Raw genomic sequence first — 18,111 nt, 5'->3', positions numbered from 1 at the left:
CATGTAAACCCCGCCTCTAGAAACAAAGGGGTGTTGGATTGTTCGAAAACACTACACCGTCTCTCAACGTTTTTGAGCTTCGGTTGACCCCAAAACGCAGAACGAAAGCGCAATTCGCATGGACTATGTCGAGCCCTTAAGCGTGCTGATTCGTGACCCCTAGAGACGGCCCAAAAGAGGAGGTATCACACATACAGTAGAATTACATACTTCGTATCTTCGAAGAGTCTTTAGTTCGATCAGATTTACAAAAGACAGCAACAGCTGTACGATTATTTCCAAAAACAGAAAAGCCCTGAAGGCATGGAGGGGGGCAGGAATACATCATGAGCACGCAATACATCATCGCATTATCCCTGCATAACTGTTGATTCCCAATTAATTTGTGTTGTGTAGTTTTTGCACATAGGCTGCGATTGCCAACAAAACACAGACATTCGACTCAGTTTCACTTACCTCGTGTGGTTCAAATCCAGCATCCTTTAGCGTTGGAACTGCGCCATCTATCAGTTTTAAATGATCTGCAAATCCAGCGTTATATCCCCCGTTTATATAACATTCATCACGCATATGCAGTGAACAAACAAACACAGCTGAACTTCGCAAACGCATTGCTCTCTCTCTCTTGCTCAAGCTGGTTGCATGCGCATGTTCCTTCTCCCGCTCTCCCTGGCTGACGCGCGGTGCATGATCTTTCATCTCATGGGTAGACGCCTGGGCGTGCTTTTCCAGGACAATTGTCAAATAAAGTACTAAGAAAAGTTGTAACGTAACATTTCATGTTAAAAAACTTTCCGAAACCTATAAGAACGCTGGGAGAGTGTATCGAGCACAGAAATAATATGTCATACGTCCAACTTGTTTTTGAACAACGCAAGCACGTTTAACATTGTAAAGAAGTCAGAAGGCTTGAAACACCATTACACATCCCCTTAAGTGACTAAATGTGAATAAATGTGGTTTTATGAAAAAGATTATAATTTACAGATACACTTATGCCCGTGGAAGAACGGGCATAATTCTGTGGAAGGAACTGCGCTAAAGCCAACCGCAGTGGCTCTAAGAGCTATGCATTTGGTGCTATGAATTTTCCAGATGACCACAGAATTGCAGTGTTAAAAGTGCCGTGTACAATAGAGTAATGTAAAGCTAAGCTAACCTTGAGCGACACCGTCAATCATTATGATATACCGTTCACCACTACTGGGATACCGTTTTTGGCCAGAACGTTGATCGCACTGTGAAACAAGTCCATTAAAGTTATGCATGATGTTTTCACAAGACATGCTGGGTAAAATACTGGGTGCGAGAGCGCGCGTGTGTGTAAATGTGTATTTAAGTTGTTTACTTAAGCCTAAAACCATCTCACCAATGGCGATGCCAGAAAGAATTTACTGTACTTTATTTCACAGCAAAACTGACCATTCTTTGAAATCAATACTTTGTGTGTGTGGAAGAGAGACAGGCATATTCAGCTGGCCCTTTACAGACGGACGCCAGCACCGCAGAATGAACCCAGCAGTTGTCCTCTTTCAGAATGTTATTACAGAAGGAGGCAAGGTCAGATTGCAAGGATGATACATGGGATGTGCTTTTGAAATAAGTAAGTCGCTTTTTTTTGCATGAGCGTTGTGTATTGACCTTGGCATTTCTGACAATAACATCCATCATGTACATGAACCCCATCCAAACACACAACGCCAGTCCACGGCGAGGCCAAATGAATCGGATTAAGGAATAACACCGGTGGTTAGATGCCTGGTATCCAGCGATAGTGGAATGAACTGTCGGTTTCTTGGGTCTACAATTGAGTCACTTTATGAAGCATTGGTATGACAGTAAAATTTTAGTAGCCTACATGCTATAATATAAGGCTCTTTGAAAACATATATTCTTGTAATTTATAATGTTATCATATCTTATAAAAGCACAGTGGTATCTTAAACAAGGCAAAAAATATCTATTGTGTAATATTACATAATGATGTTAAATTTATTCTCATTGAATAGAAAAGTTCACATATATCAGAAGATTAATTTTATAATTTGGAAAAATTATTATCTCTTATTTATAAATTACACAAGCTATATAAAATGTCTCCTTTTGTCCCTGCTAATTTAGTCACTAGTTAAATATTATAATGTAAAAATAGATATGGTTAAACCATACACCTATTAAAACAAGTTCCACTACTTCACATTTGTATTCATTTGGAGCACCGTTTTATTTTTGCCCCACGCTGAGTGTGTAAATATGTAAATGGACTCTGGTGATGTTAGAGGGTGTTGACAGCACATTGCCGTGTGTGTACAGTATGTTAGTGTAAACAACACAGCGATGGCTCCGTGCACTTTCTATGTGTGTCTCAGGAGAGCCGGGCTGGGATCAACCTCTCTCGCTGTGCAGTTTGGAAAAGTGCTAAAACTGAGCGAAGCATTGTGCTGGCAAACAGCTCTGGGCGTCTCTGGCTCATCTTCTGTGTGCTGGACTCAAGAGCACATCTTTGGCACAGATGACACGATTAAGCTATATTATTGTCTTTTGATCCACTCCTGTCAGAGTAAAGTTTACTTTAATTTATTTGACATATGTGCTTCTTTTTAAAAAGGAAAGAAATCTGTGTTTTGCCAACAAAATGAGAAATGGCTATGATTATCTTTCCAGCTTACCAAATTTCATATTTAAAATAAATAAATAATGCCACATTATTAATACTTATTTTGTAATTCCAATTTAGTATTTATGTAAATTTCATTTTATTTTAACACAGTGCTGTGATACTGAATGTTTTTGATGTCAACAGTTCTGTATAAATAAACTGTTATGTATTATACATATTGTACTTACATTTATATTATATTGTACTGTGTTTGTTACATTATTAATAAATAGGTAAATTACAAAATTAATGATACTTCATATTTAAATGTTTTATTTAAGTGTCATGAATTATTTGGTTATTTCAATTATTATTAATGTTGGATGAAGTGTCAGTCTAATGAAAACAGTTACTATGATCAGCATTATTTAGAATCAAATCAAAAAACATTAAAGAGGTAAAAAGGGTTTCACAGTAAAATGTTAATATTTAAATCTTCAACATAAATGAAATGTCCTAATTAAAAAATAATGAAAAAAATGTTATATGTAAATTTGACTTAATATTTATGATTTAAACACTACCATAATCATCACCCTAAACAATATGTTTTGTTCTTTTTTCTTTAATGTACTGTAATCCTGAAAATAATATAAAATAATATGAAATATAATTTATGTTTTATGAAAGTGCCATTCTAGTCCACACACACATCGGATAGGCTTCACAAACACATACACAACAAAAGATCCCTTCTAAATACATTCCTCTATGACAGTACAAATAGAACTCCAACTTATGTTAAGTCAGGAGTGTTTCATTTTGTGAAGCACCATGGAAGGTTTCCACACTTTCATCTCCAGCTAAAATGGAGAGTGGAAGCTCATTTTGTCTTTGAGTCAATGGAAGACAGCTTATAAGATGAAACATGGTTAGACAGTGCCCCCTAGCTGTAGGAGACAGTATATCAGCCCGTCTGGGAGCCAGGCCTTGACCTGCAGAATTTTAATAGAAACCAAGCATGAAAGGGAGAATTCTTTAAAGGCTTCATCAAGTGTGACCAACCAGCATCAGCAGTAACCCATGTTATACAGGCCACAGTTATGACCCCCTCAAAGGGATGCTTCGGAGAAGGCGGGCGACAGGGAGGGCCACTCGCCCTCAGAAGTTTCCCCCATCTCCCTTGAAGAACGGCCTGGCAAGCCCAGCAGGAGGCGCACAGGACCTGCTTTGAAAAATAACACCTTTGCGATCCCCTGTGTTCGGGACGGTGCGTGGTTTGCAGATGGCATAGAAAGAGCCACAACGCCAAAGTGTCTCTTGAACAGAAATACAAGAGAGAATGGCCTTTGAACTTATGCCAAACTATCATTCTCTTCAGAGCTGAGAGTGTCTGTTGTGAGTCTCCTGCTGGTTTCCTATGCAGACACTATCCTAATCTTTTACAATTGTTTTGAATTATTTATTATATTCCCTACAAAATAGCAACAAAAATTGAAATCATTATGATTCCAGCTACATACAGTTTTAAAATTGTATTTGTCTATAGAATTGTAACAGGCATGCTAAAAGGGCTGGGTTTCGATGTTATTTTTATTTATTTGTTTGTTATTATGCATGGATATATAAAGCTCATACAGTATATGTCGAAATCAAATAAATATAAATCAATGTAAATGCAAGATGTAAAAATTATTAATTGGGTTCAATTTAAACAAACTGATTTTATGTTTTTGACAATTATCTGTCCAAAAGTTTTCCAATTTATCTGAAATAACCCTCATTTTTAAAACAAGACCAGATACTGTGTATCAATAAAAATGCATTACTTCATAAAGTCTTATTTGTTTGAGTCTTTGTGTAAATGCGTGTTAAATTATTTTAGTGGCTGATAATTTAGCTCTTAGCATTTTGAGAGTGGCTTCCCAATAACTAAGAAACAAGCATAAATAAGCATAAGATGAGAGATATCAATTAATGATTTATTATATTACAAAAAGGTATTTTTGATAGTTCATTATTAGTTTAATTAGTTAATTTTAGTTCATTAGTCCATGTTTTTAGTGGTTTTTTACACATCCAGCAACGAAACGTGCACGCTGACTGTTAGCGTGACGTACACAGCACCAGCACGGGGGTCACCAAGATCTGAGGAAGAAACGAAAGCGGTGGGTTTGGGGAGCTAATGCAGAGTTGAATAAATCACTTCGGGGCTTGTGCTGGTGACAGGGCTTCCCCTCCATCCGCCTGAGACGGACGGGGAAAAGCAGAGCACTGAACTTCTAACCCCGTTTTCTGAAATCATTTTTAGCCGCGGCTGACAGTTGGTAACCACTTTTTGACAGCGCGCTCCTGACGCCCGCCGGCGCGTTCCCGTGCTGCTGCGGGTCCCCCGCTGTCGCAAAGCCCTGTGCAAAGGTGATCTGCTCTTGGCTTGTTTTCCTTTCCATTGGCTTTGGCAGGCATGTGTATTTTGATACTCTCTCCACTTCATTTATACCTGTCCTTGTGAATGGATTCTCCATTTCAACGTGTCGTTTTAAGCCAGCTATTTGTAATTTCCCTACAGTATGAGAACATAGTTGGAGAGGTTTCTTTAAAACAGCAGTCTACCAAGTTAAGTGCTACAGAGGTCGTCTTTTGTAGAAATAGTTAACATTGGCTACTAAACAATTTTAGATATCTACAACCATGAGGCTATTCGTGATCGTGATATACTTCGGTGTAGAGTTTGCCAGGCTGTAAATCTCATGCTCAATACAACATGTGTGTGCTCGGTTGCGTTACAGAAAGTGAAATCAAAGCTAAAATCACTCTATGAAAATTAACCATGGCTTACTTGTAAACCAAATGAAAATGCTGGGTTGTTTTAACACTGTAAAAAAACAGAGCTCAACTCAAATATTTTTTTTAATGCTAAGGTTCTATGCATTTGTGAAATGTTTAAAAAATTGAATTGGTAAAATAAATAAATGCAACAAGTCAATAGAAATTTTTGAATTGCAAATTACTGATTTTTCTTTTGAACACATACTTCAAGACTGTCTAGTACCACCACAATAACCATACCTATAACCAAAAAAAACACTACACCACTTTAAATAGCCTATCACAATATCTTATATTTTTAAAACCGGTTATTTTAAAGGAGTACAGTTCACTTTAAAATAAGCCCCCATTGACTTTCCATAGCAGGAATTAAAATGACTATGGAAAGTTATTTTAAAGTGAACTATTCCTTTAAGAGCATATTAAGTCATAGAGTTAAGTTATATGTTTTAAATATATATAGTTAAGTTAGTTCCGTTAATTACGTTTGATTACTCCCCAACACACGTGACATCCAAATAGGAATTCTTTACTATTTTCCCATCCCCGCAGCATAATATAAAATATGTTTCTGAGATGTGAGTGGTGCTTTCCCATTAAAACCTTTAGTGGTTGCTATGTTAATGGTAGGTTTTACCACATATTATGTATGTTTTATATTTCACTATGGTTTATTATGGCTTAACTACATAGTTAAAGGTACAGTATGTAATTTTTGCCGCTAGATGTCGCATATTCAAAACAATAATAAAGGTGTAGCTTAATGATGCTGTGACTTCATGCTGGATACAATTGCTAATGTCTCTGGATTTTATTATTGATGTAAACATTTGGGATAATGGATGTACAAAAAATATATTTATAGCATATAAATATAGCATATATTCCATATCTTGAACTTTGATTACTGTAGTAATACGAGGTTTATTTCTGTAAAGGCTAAGTTAAAAGATCCCACCCTCAAGTGTCTTTAATATTCTTGTCCCAAGACGGCCCAGAAACCTCCTTTAAGTCAGTATATGGAATTCTCTTTTCATTTTTATAGTCAGCCCATTCTGACTGCAAAAAAAGAAAAGCACGCATCTCAACATAACACATGACTCAAGGTATCATTTATCCACAGGCAATGTGGGCTAAATTGCATGCTAAAGTGGAATACTCGTGAGCAATGCCTACTACGAGCAACAGTAGTGATGCTGGCTTTAGCAAGCACCACCGATCATTTATCATTGACACGATCTTGACCTGTGTTCTCCATCAACTCAAACATTTAACGCAGCCTCATCGGAGCCTGCGACTTGTGCGTATACGCAGCTGTGAATACTGTCTTTGTACTGTTAGCGTTGTGTGTGTGTGTTTGGCGAGCCTGTTGGCCCCTGCTCCATTCAACAAACTTCACACCGATCTCAGCCTCTTCTCACCCGAGAGGGACTCCTCCTCACAGGGCATAAATTAACCCCACAAAAAAGCGGAGAGGAAAAAAGACCAGCCAGGAAGTCATTTTCATCTCCTATTAGCACGCTCTTTCATAACACAACGAGAAAACAGTTGGGCCATTGAAGTCAGAGGGGTTTGCGTGTTTTTCTCACACTGTAAAGATATTTTCGCGTTTGTGCATAGCAATAAAACATCGCTTGTTAATTCACCTGGGGACACTATATGTTATTTTAATGAGCATCGCTGGAGCCCTGGTTAATGCTTCTATGACTCTCGGAGCGTTTGGGCGGAAGAGGAACGTTTTACAGCGGAGGCGATACGACTTACAAGATGCTTCGTCAAACTAGCAGGCTGTCCCACTTCTCTAAAACATTACTCATGCAAATCGGCATACAACACGTTACCGTGCAAGTACAGAACGAAAGCTGTGAAGAGTTTGTAACCCTTTCGACACTTCATTTAGGTAAAGCGATATTTTAACCCAACATGGCCGATCATTAAAGCGCTTTGTGATGCTACATTTTAATTGTCTTTGAAAAACATCGTAAAAGGCGAGTCGGCGACGTTACGATTTCATTGTGCACGGGACCATATGGCTGCACACATATTTTCTCATTTCATACATGTTTCTTTCTTACATCAATAATTCCTTGGCATCCAGTAGCGTCTGGACCGCTTCCAAAGCAATTATAAAGTTGCCGTGGAAACCGAGGCCGCCTGCCAAAACGAACCATACTGTCTCCGCTCTGCGAAAAGAAGACACTGAGACAAAGGAAGTGGGGATACAATGCGAAGATGACAGCATATCTGCCTATCGTTGTTATAATTCCCGACTGTGCATAATGTTGTTTCACGAGACTCGCTAAGCTCGCACCGGCCCGACGCATTTGCACTTTTCTTCTTTAGGGCAGCGAGAGGTTGTTAGGGGTTAGAGTAATATATTGTAACCTTATGCTAAGCTAATGAACAGGAAGATGGCCCAGTAATGGATACATTTTTACATTCATCTTTTCCAGACTCATTATATGGGTTGGTGACAAGCTCGTTAGGACTGGCCGCCAGATTACCCAAGTGAATAAAGCACAGACCCCTCATATGCTCAAACAAACACGCATGCACACACGCGGCCTGTGTTGTGTGTACTCAGACATGCTCTTGTGCTTTTAAAGGTGCCGATGACTCTGTGTGTTTGTTGACTCTGTGTGTTTGTTCAATCGTTGTCCTGGCTTCATCTTCCATCTCGGAGATGTTGCATAATGTTGTTTGATCTTAATGTGACACAAAAGGGTGCACGCGAATCGTTCTCGATACCTTGACAGCTTAATTAAACATTTATAAGCTTGCATGGTCCCACGTTTATTTATGCACCTGTGAATACAAAATGGAATATGCTAAAATATTTAGTGGCACTTTGCATGAAAGTGTACATACAGTTATTGAATATGTTTTCATATGCTTATGGCTGTAGACCCAGCTCGAATCTCATTAGAGCTACATGGAGAGATCAATATTTGCATTCCCGGAAACCAGTCATCATTTAACACAACTTTAATGAGCTTGGAAGTTTCATTTACATATTTACACTCATATGGTGGAGTGAAGGTATCTTTATTGTGTGTGTGAGCGCAAGTGTAAATGTGGGTTTTTATGTATCTGTGTGAAGATTGTCGAAACTGCCTTTTCTCAGTTTTCTCGCTGACTGCTAATTTAAACATCTACATTTTTGCAAGGGTTTGTTTGCTTGTTACGGTTTCTGGTGCAGTCCCCATACTCCAGATGAATGTCGGCCAAATTAGTTTTTTTCCCTCATACGTGACATACAAACATGTAGGTGTGAACAACAAAAAGCTAATTGAATCTGACATTATCAAAACCGATATGAGCTTCTTTTGTACATGGAGACAAATTGGAGGCATAACTGATTGTTGCAATGTAATTTCAGTGTGAACTGTCAGGTTGCAACATTCATCAAAATTGCATGCTAGATTTAGCCTTCAAATGAAAAACATAGAAGACAGCAAAAACAGACACCATTGGGTTTCCTGTCAAAGAAATACAAAACATATCAATGTCATTTTGAACAACCTCAAGAAGAAACCTCAGAAGGATTATCAAGTAGCTAACAAATATTATCACAAGAGAGGTTCAGCATATGGTAAGTCCATCAATTTATGCTTTTTTTCTAGAGAGGCTTGTTGTTTCTACAGTTTTTGAATAAAACACATATTCACTGAAATGCCGTGGTTTGCGTTTTTGCTAGTAGGCCTAATATTGCACAAATATGCCCCAACAAAACCAATAGCTCCGCCAAAAATGAAAATTACTCAATCATTTACTCATTCACCCTTATGTCATTTTAAACCAAGTGTCTTTCTTCTTTAGAACACAAAAAAAGTTAATTAAAGAATGTTGGTAACCAAAAAACATTGAACCGCATTGACTTCCGCATTGAGACAATTCTCAAAATATTGTCTTTTGTGTTCCAAAGAAGAAGGACTCATACACAGGTTTTGAACAAAATGAGTGGCATGGTTGAACTACAGGCTACCTTTAATCTTAGATGAATTGGATCTAATAATGTTTTAGTAAAATTACTCTTTTGTTGACCCTTAAAGAACAGACATTAGCAGAAATACTTGTACACTTGATATATGGTCAGATACAATTGTCACATTCCATCCCTTAACTTCTAAAACTGTTGCCACTGCTTCCAAATGAGTAACAATTGTTCTCATTAACCGGAATTATGCTTTTGGTCTGAAAACCAGAACAGATTCAAATTTCTGCCATTTCTTGCACCTTTTTGCTAGATTATTTTTAGCCCACTTGCTCAGAACCAGAGGATACTTTTAGACAAGTTTTATCATAAGGCCTCACAGTGTCTGTTTGGTCACAAAATGTCTCTGACATCATACTTTTGAGAAGTTATCATGCCCTACTGAAGTAACCAAGAATTATGTAGGACAGATATTAGACGCTTATTGAATGAATCACAGTATCCGAAAGTGTCTACAGTTCGAGAATTCAACTATTGCATTCTTGTCATGGCAATAAATTAGATAAAAATTCACAGTGCTTATCGTTCTCGATACCTTAACAGCTCAAAAGAACTGCAGTTCTTAGTTCATATGTCTTCAGTTATAGATCTAAATTGAATCTTGGACTCACTAAAGTCTGTTACACACACAAACACGCTTAATTGTCTCAAGCTTTTTTCAAGGATAATGCCCTTAGCTACAGTGTTAGCTCAATACTGCCCTCTTGTGGCAACTACATGAATATAATCCATGTGTAAAAAATCCTTAAACAAGCAAAAAACTGTCATGAATTTGTCCTGGGTCATATGTAAAGCATATTTTTCTCAATATTAGCACATTTATATTTGAGATTTTTGTTTTACCATTTGAGATTTTTATCTCGTATGTATGTACAGAAAAGGGGTTTGACTTCGATATCTGACACAAGAAATGAGTTACGAACATGTCTATGGTTAAATGTGTCAGTGAATAATATACTTTAAGAATAAGTATGAAGAGTTTGACTGGAAAACGAGAAAACTCTGTTCTTAAAAATGTTCAAAAATCAAGTTTTTTATTATGTTATCATGTTTTTATTGTGTTTGATTGTGTTAGTTAGCTGTATTAATTCAGTTATTATGTCTTTATTATGGCTTAAATCAAAACAAAACAACTGCAGTTTGAGTGATATTAATTGGAATGCACATAAAAAAACTATCAAAAAAAGAACATTTTGAACACTTTTAAAAGTTATATATGAGTTACACATATATACACAGACACATTTACACAAAAATAAGTAAAAATGCATTGTTAAAGTATCCAAGAAAGGTTATAAATGCATATAAAAATGCATGTCTATAAAGTAAATTAAAAGTACTAAAAATAAACTTTATAGAATCCTGTCATTTTAATACATGCTTGTACAGTCCTGTCGTTTTGCCGTTACACTAGTTGCCCTTTCGCCATGGCAGAACTTGCACCAATGTGTTAGATTGTCGAGTTTCTTCCATAATAAATTATAGTTTGTGTTTTATTCTCTCAATTTGATTCAGGCTTTGTTTTGCAGTCTCATTTGTGTCACGTCGTGAACCGTTTGCAAATGGGCCTCACGTCCATATAGAATGCAATACTGTGGGTTCAACAATCGATTGGATAATGGATTGAGTACAATAAACTGTGTTAGGTTTGTTTTAGGTTTTGTAAAACTAACATCTCACACTTCCCAATTCGCTAGAACACAGAAGCTGTGTCCGAAATATACCCTTATATATTGAACTTTGTGAGGGGACATGTATTGTAAGGGGTGTCCGAATTCATAGTGTACATTATTGAGTGCATTATAATACAACCGATGTACACACGCGGCTAGCTGCTAACGTAGCCATCTATCATAATGCTCGCGCTGAATGAATTCCCGCGTCTTGGCAGAAGATGGCGCCCGCAGCATTTCCAGTGCATTGAGTATCCGAATCTAGTCACTTTTTTTACCCGCTCCTTAAAGTGAATTATGTTAGTGAATAAATTTAGGGAGTAGTGAATGAGGGTATAGTGGACGATTTCGAACACAGCCGTGTTTGAGTTATTAAAGCTAAGGTTTCCCCTCACTTTAAATATGAAACAATCCAATTAAATATATTTATGTTTCACCTCTTAAAAACACAACAAACAATGACCAAACTTTACTTTCATGTACTCACTTTTTGAGGTTTCTGTGACAACTGAAGGAGGAGAATATAAACTAGCATGTGCAGGCGGTATAAAAACCAAATGATAATCAATATTTCTAAACACGCCCTCGACACTAGTTTAACCAATCAACAAAGATAACAGTGCGAACGGCAAGTTACGTAATAAATATTCATGAGACAATTGTCTATAAGGATTTGTTTGTTCACTTCCGGGAACTCGACAAAAGCTCATGTAAAAGAAGCATCACACCACGTGAGAAGTATTTCAGCCTATCAGATGTGTTGTTTAATATGTGGCCGAGACTTCTAAACCCACCCGTTATTCTCCTTATCATAAGACGAAGCAGGTGAGTTTTATCTTATAAACAGATTCGCAAAGCAGATCTAACACGTTTTTCACTGTCATCGTGTTTATAAAACGTGCTTTTGCTGTGTGTAAGTGATGAATGGACCAGTTGTTATTGACAGATCAGCATTGGGCGCACTCACTGGATTAGACAAACTGTTGTGATCCTCCTGGATCTGCTCTCATTTCTACATACAGATTTCTGAGATTTCTTGTTCATAAATTATTTATTTAGGTTATTTCAAAACTTGTGGATATAGGATTTAACGTCATTTTTCGGATGTCGATAGATATAAACATAAGGGATTATATCTGATTTATTTTCTCTCAGTTGATGGGTGATTCTGGTTAAATATATTCTCCCATATTATGCCAATTGTTTTATATTCATGCTTTTAGTTGATGTTGATTCTTTTAAAGTGAATAGTGCATTTTATAAGTGATTTTGTAATGAACAAATAAAGGTTAGTGTGGGTAGTTTTACTGGTGGAACAAGTCTGTGCATCAGTCTGAGACACATCTGATAGGACAACACCCATAAATACAAACATGGACGAAGATACCAGCCTTTGTTTTATATTTTATGCCCTAGTCGACACAAGTCAGTGTCCGATACAGTCTGACCTGCTACACTTCATTTTAAAAGACTAAAATTGAAAATATAAATAATTTTAAAGGGGTCATATAACACGGCTAAAACAAATATTATATTTTGTTTTAGATTTAATGCAATGTGTATACTAGGGATGCAATGATTATAGATTCTGTTGGTAACATTATAGTCTGAGGAATAATCACGGTTGCACGATTATGACGATTATTATGCATACATTAATTTCTACATTCAAGTGGGCCTGACAAAACTTTTGCATGCCCGCCACAAAAAGTCATGAATTAATAGTCTAGTTATTAGTTTGTTTTCTACCTGCAATATTAATAAATACGCTCATAATACCATAAAACTAAAAAATAGTCAGTTAGTAATAAAATTAGAACAAATTATCAAATTATGAGCAATAGCACAAAAAAAAGTAATAAAGCAACCACACAAATAGAATTAACAGTGCTTTTCAGGTATTTATTGGACTAACTGTGGTTATTAGAGTCAAATGTAAAATAACACTTAATAGTCTTCACAGTATTCTGAAATGTGGATCAAACCATATTACAGTTATTAAAGTTGATCGGGCAGAAGCAGTGAGTATGTTTTGTCTTTGTTCGTTGTTGTTTGATGAGCATTAAAATAGATATATTTGTTATGCTGCTGTCCCTTTATGATCTAGCGCACACGGATCACATGCTTTTTTCCCTCACTGTTTGAGATTATAGCAAACTATAATGATTTTATCAACGTGATAAAGAGCCTTTTCGCTAAATAATAACATAAAATAAGTTAAATTGGTTCAGGAGTACACTTTTTTGAACTCGTACATACAAAATGTCTGCATCCTGTGAGGTATCCTCAACGGTTCTTGTCCGGTGTGCTACTCTGTTAACTTATCTTACATGCCACTATGTTTGTTTACGTTGCACTGAAAGCCAAAATGTCACCTTTACGGCATTGATTGTAAATGTACATGAAAGATTGGCTGTTTGGTCTCTTTGCCATAGTTAATCTAGTGTCTATCATGGCCTCCGTGTCTCTGATAAACACGGCTCTTTAAGCTGGTGCACTGCTGGTGTAACTTTGTTTTCATTTTGCCCAAGTTGCAACGTTTCCTTCCCGTGCAACATAAACGTGCGATGTAACAGAGCCTTTATGATAAATTAACCGTGACGTTTTTAAGCGCGGTTAATAGTGAACCTCGGTTATCGCTGCATCCCTAATGTATACTCGATTTATAGTTCAAGAACGCTATATTTTCCACATACCGAGCCTGTTTGTATCTCCTCCTCCCCACCTCTCTGAAATATGCAGATTTTTTACAAAGCTCATCTCTCTGAAAAGCGAGGTCTGCTATGATCGGCCAGTTAACCAGTGCGTAGCGATCGGTCGAATACTGCTAGTGTGTGACGGACATGTAACACCTCTTACCTTAAGCAATTGAACTGACAGGTACACACACCTTACTTGCTATACATTAGTCAAATCATACCATGAAATGAAAAACACGTATTCGCCACTTATGACCCCTTTAGATGACATTTTTGTCAGGACACCGGTCTATTTAGGTGAACCGCAAATAAAGAACGAAAGAAAAATATGTCAGTAGCCAGTTACATCAATTTAAATATTAAAAAAGAAAAGTTAAAATAATGTTCTAAAACTTATACATTTACTTGTGTCAACAGTGACTTTAAAAGGTGATTCGCTCATATACAGATTTATCTTTTCTTAAGGTGACCATGCAACCAATGAATATGTACATGGTTCCAAATACAGGGATACCTGGATGTCCACCTGGATTGGAATATTTAACACAGGTTAAATAACATCAATATCTCTAAAATCAGTACTCTATACATTATTTCATCTTTAAATGCTTTAACAATCCCAACAACCTACATTTAAATGTCGCAACATATCATTTTGTGTAACTAAAACCAATGTTTTCTCTCTCTATTAGGTAGATCAGCTTCTCATTAAACAGAAGGTAGAACTTATAGAAGGTACATATTCTATTTTTTACAGATGGACATATGATTTCCTTATAAGTATTTCTGTAAAATATCTCACATTAAACAGTAGCATCCTTTAGTTAAATCTGTGGGTTTTTGTACAGCATTGGTAGGCTTCGAGAGCAACAATAAATATGAGATCCGTAACTCTGTGGGTCAGAGTGTTTACTATGCTGTGGAGGAGAACGACTGCCTCACGCGTCAGTGCTGCGGCCCGATGCGATCTTTCACCATCCGTGTCATCGATAACTTTGGACAAGAAATCATCACAATCAACCGTCCACTGAAATGCATGTCCTGTTGCTTTCCATGCTGTCTGCAAGAGGTGATCTCAAAAGCATTTTTGCATTTAGATATTAAAATATCAAACCAAGAGAAGAAGCACATGGCATACTATTCCTGTAAGACATTTTAAATAGTTGCACATTGTTTGAGAGGTTTAAAATAACAAAACCTCTGACATCATATTAAACAAAAACAAAAAAAACCAACCCCAGTTGGTTAAAAGTCATATAGCTTAAAAGAGAGCTAAAGTCTGAGAGAAGCTCTGAAATCATTTGTTTGTTGGTCTGGTCACCCTGTCCTTCTTTCTGGATTCCTACCCACCAGATGGAGATTCAGGCTCCTCCAGGAAACACAGTTGGATATGTTCGGCAGCAGTGGCACCCTTTCCTCCCCAAGTTCACAGTAGAGAATGAGCGTAGAGAGCCGGTTCTCAAGCTCAAGGGACCGTTCTGTGGCTGGAGCTGCCTGCCGGACGTGGACTTTGAGGTATCTTTACTCAAACACTGTTTGATAGAAACCCAATCTGATGTTTTACAAGATGTTGCCTGAAGCTATTGTTGTGTAATAGTTGTTCCGTTTTGTAAATCGAAGTTCTGATTTCTTTATTTCGTTTAAATAATAATAATGATGATCGCCTGGCAACCTGTCCTGGGGTGTTTCCCTGCCCCAGCCAGAGATAGCTGGAAAAGGTTCCCAAGCAATAGTGAGTCTGTGACCCCAATTGGGACAAGCAGAGAATGGATGGATAATTCTTATATTTTGTATTATTGCAATTGTATATTAATTGTAAAAGTGTTTTGTAAACTATTTATACTGTTTGGTAGTCCTCTAAATGTTTTAGCAGGGGCTTTATTTCTAATAGATTATGATACAGGATGTCAGTCAGTTAACTTGACTTATAAACAAAGTTATTATAGTTTATTAAAATTTAAACTTTTCTCTTTATTGAAATCAAATAAAATGTTGGCCTCAAATTTACTGGAAAAACCTAAACTAAAACAAAAAATGTAATGTTGCCCTAGAAATAAACTGAAATAAGTTTAAGGCTTATTTTTTTATAAATTATAATTATACTAAACGCTGTGTATAAAATATATAATTCATGTCAAATTAATAAGAAAACTGAGCAATTCACCAACGATTATAATTCTGATAAGATTAATTGTCAGGATAGTGATTTTCAAAAAAATAAAAAGATAACGATCCAAAATATGTTGTTTTATGACATGGGCATTTCTTGTCTATAAATGCCCACAAGGGGGAACTGTTAACCAGCGTATACAACTATTGTAGGCCAAAAGGCATGTATTTTATCAATGGTTTATCAATGGATCTTGAAATGTTGTTTATCTTATGTGATGTCCTGTGAAAGATCTTGACTCTGGATGAAGTCAATATCGGGAAGATAAGCAAACAGTGGACAGGTCTTCTCCGAGAGGTCTTCACGGACTCAGACAACTTTGGGATCCAGTTCCCCATGGATCTTGATGTGAGAATGAAGGCAGTGATGATTGGGGCCTGCTTCCTCATTGTGAGTACAATAATATAGACAACAAGCCTTTATAGTATGTGAGACACATAGTTTAAGATTCCCTTACAAAACAAAAATATAGACGGTTTCCTCGGACGCACACTCCTGGCCCGAAGTAAACGTGGTCTGTGTTTTCTCATAATATATCTGTTACACAGTTCGAAGTTGTGAAGAAAGTAGGCGGGAACCAGTGGACATTTAAACAAACTTTAATCAAAATAAACAAACATTAACACGGAAGTAAAATGCCGGCAGCCACCTCACGGATGACTGCTGTCCACAAGAACATAAATACAAATGTAAACATATGTCCGGGCCCGGTCCTCTCTCATCAGCAGTCCTGTTGCTCGTCCTCTTATGCTCCTGATTTCCTCCGTGAGATATGTGGGACCGGTGTGCGCACATCTGATTCCAACTATCACTCACGCCACCGGCCCCACCTCACGGCTCTCGTCCCGCCTTCCTCACCAAAATCTCAATTTTTTTATAGATAATTTATAATAATATTATTATTGTATTGTATAATAATTGTATTAAATTAAAACTACTCGACAGCTATTGATTCTTTTCAGAGTTCTAACTGAACTTAAGTTTTGGCCACAAAACGTTTGTATACGTTGTTGCTGCTGAAACCATCTATATGGAAATATACTGGAAATATGCTATGTGTTATATAATACATTTCCATACAATGGAGCCAAGTGCTTATACTTTTCAAAATAGGAAACATGTACAGTATTATTCAATATATTGTAATGTATTAACAGTGTATTATTCTATATACATATACTATATATACTACTGCATATTTATATATTCTTAAAAAATATATTTAAGTTATTGAGAGTAAATATACTGTATATGGAAATACTTTTCTTTCTGCATGAGGGCATGTTTGAAATGTATCTTTTTGTTTTTCAGGACTTCATGTTTTTTGAGTCAAATAACTAACCTCTACGCGAAATATGGAGAGAATGGCATGATGTTTGGATCTGTATACTTATACACATTGTTCATCTGTGACATCAAATGATATGCATGTGAATTTAGTCTAGATAGTACTGGTTGTTCTGAATAAAGCGTATTGTTTATTTTTATATACATGTAACAGATTATTCTAAACCATAAATGGCTTTTTAAAGGAATAGCTCACCCAGACATTAAATATTTGCTCACCTTTATGAAACTGAGCGTAAATGTGACACTGTTTTCCATAAATTAAAAACCATACAGTGAACTGTCATATGATACCTTTAATGAACCTTAGTATACAGATATATTGTTAGCATCAGTAAAATTAACCTTTAGGATTATATATATTAAATGTTGCTGTAATAGTCGTTCTGAAAGACCTGAAATTTACAACAATAAAACACAAAATAAGCTTTACAGTTAAAACCAGTGCAAGAAGAAAGCATTTGTTATTTAAAACAGTGATATATAATATTATATCTATATTAGTATAATTGTGAAATAGCATTTTTTTGTCTTTTTTTAGTGTCAACATGTTTTTAACTAATTGTGAGATTTTCTGTGTTGTTTCTTTGTGAATTTTTAGTACTACTCCAGTGTCCAGTAGATGGCAATGTTTATCTATAAGTTTACGCAAATAATTAGTTCTTGTGTTTGGAAATTAACTGTTAAAAGTTATGACTCAGGTATAAGAAACACCAATGCTTGCAATTAAACCATTTCTATGAGCCTTTACAAATTGCTGTTTTACATTATTCATGTCTTTTAATAGAATGAATGCCAAG

At 36.4% G+C, this 18,111-nt stretch overlaps 1 protein-coding gene across 1 annotated transcript; it reads left to right on the top strand.

Moving 5' to 3' along the window:
• Positions 1-11,807: 11,807 nt before the first annotated feature.
• si:ch73-206p6.1 (phospholipid scramblase 2) lies at positions 11,808-17,451 on the top strand. The gene is made up of 7 exons (XM_056737722.1): positions 11,808-11,920; positions 14,260-14,343; positions 14,487-14,529; positions 14,643-14,863; positions 15,148-15,309; positions 16,196-16,354; positions 17,276-17,451. The coding sequence occupies exons 2-7, from the start codon at positions 14,266-14,268 to the stop codon at positions 17,303-17,305; spliced, it is 693 nt and encodes a 230-aa protein (XP_056593700.1). The 5' UTR covers positions 11,808-11,920; positions 14,260-14,265; the 3' UTR covers positions 17,306-17,451.
• Positions 17,452-18,111: the final 660 nt, after the last annotated feature.

This window comes from Triplophysa dalaica, chromosome 23, assembly GCF_015846415.1.
Source record: "Triplophysa dalaica isolate WHDGS20190420 chromosome 23, ASM1584641v1, whole genome shotgun sequence".
Classification (NCBI taxonomy): Eukaryota; Metazoa; Chordata; class Actinopteri; order Cypriniformes; family Nemacheilidae; genus Triplophysa; species Triplophysa dalaica.
The sequence above is the reverse complement of the archived record's forward strand: the minus strand, read 5'-3'. Positions and strand labels throughout refer to the sequence as shown.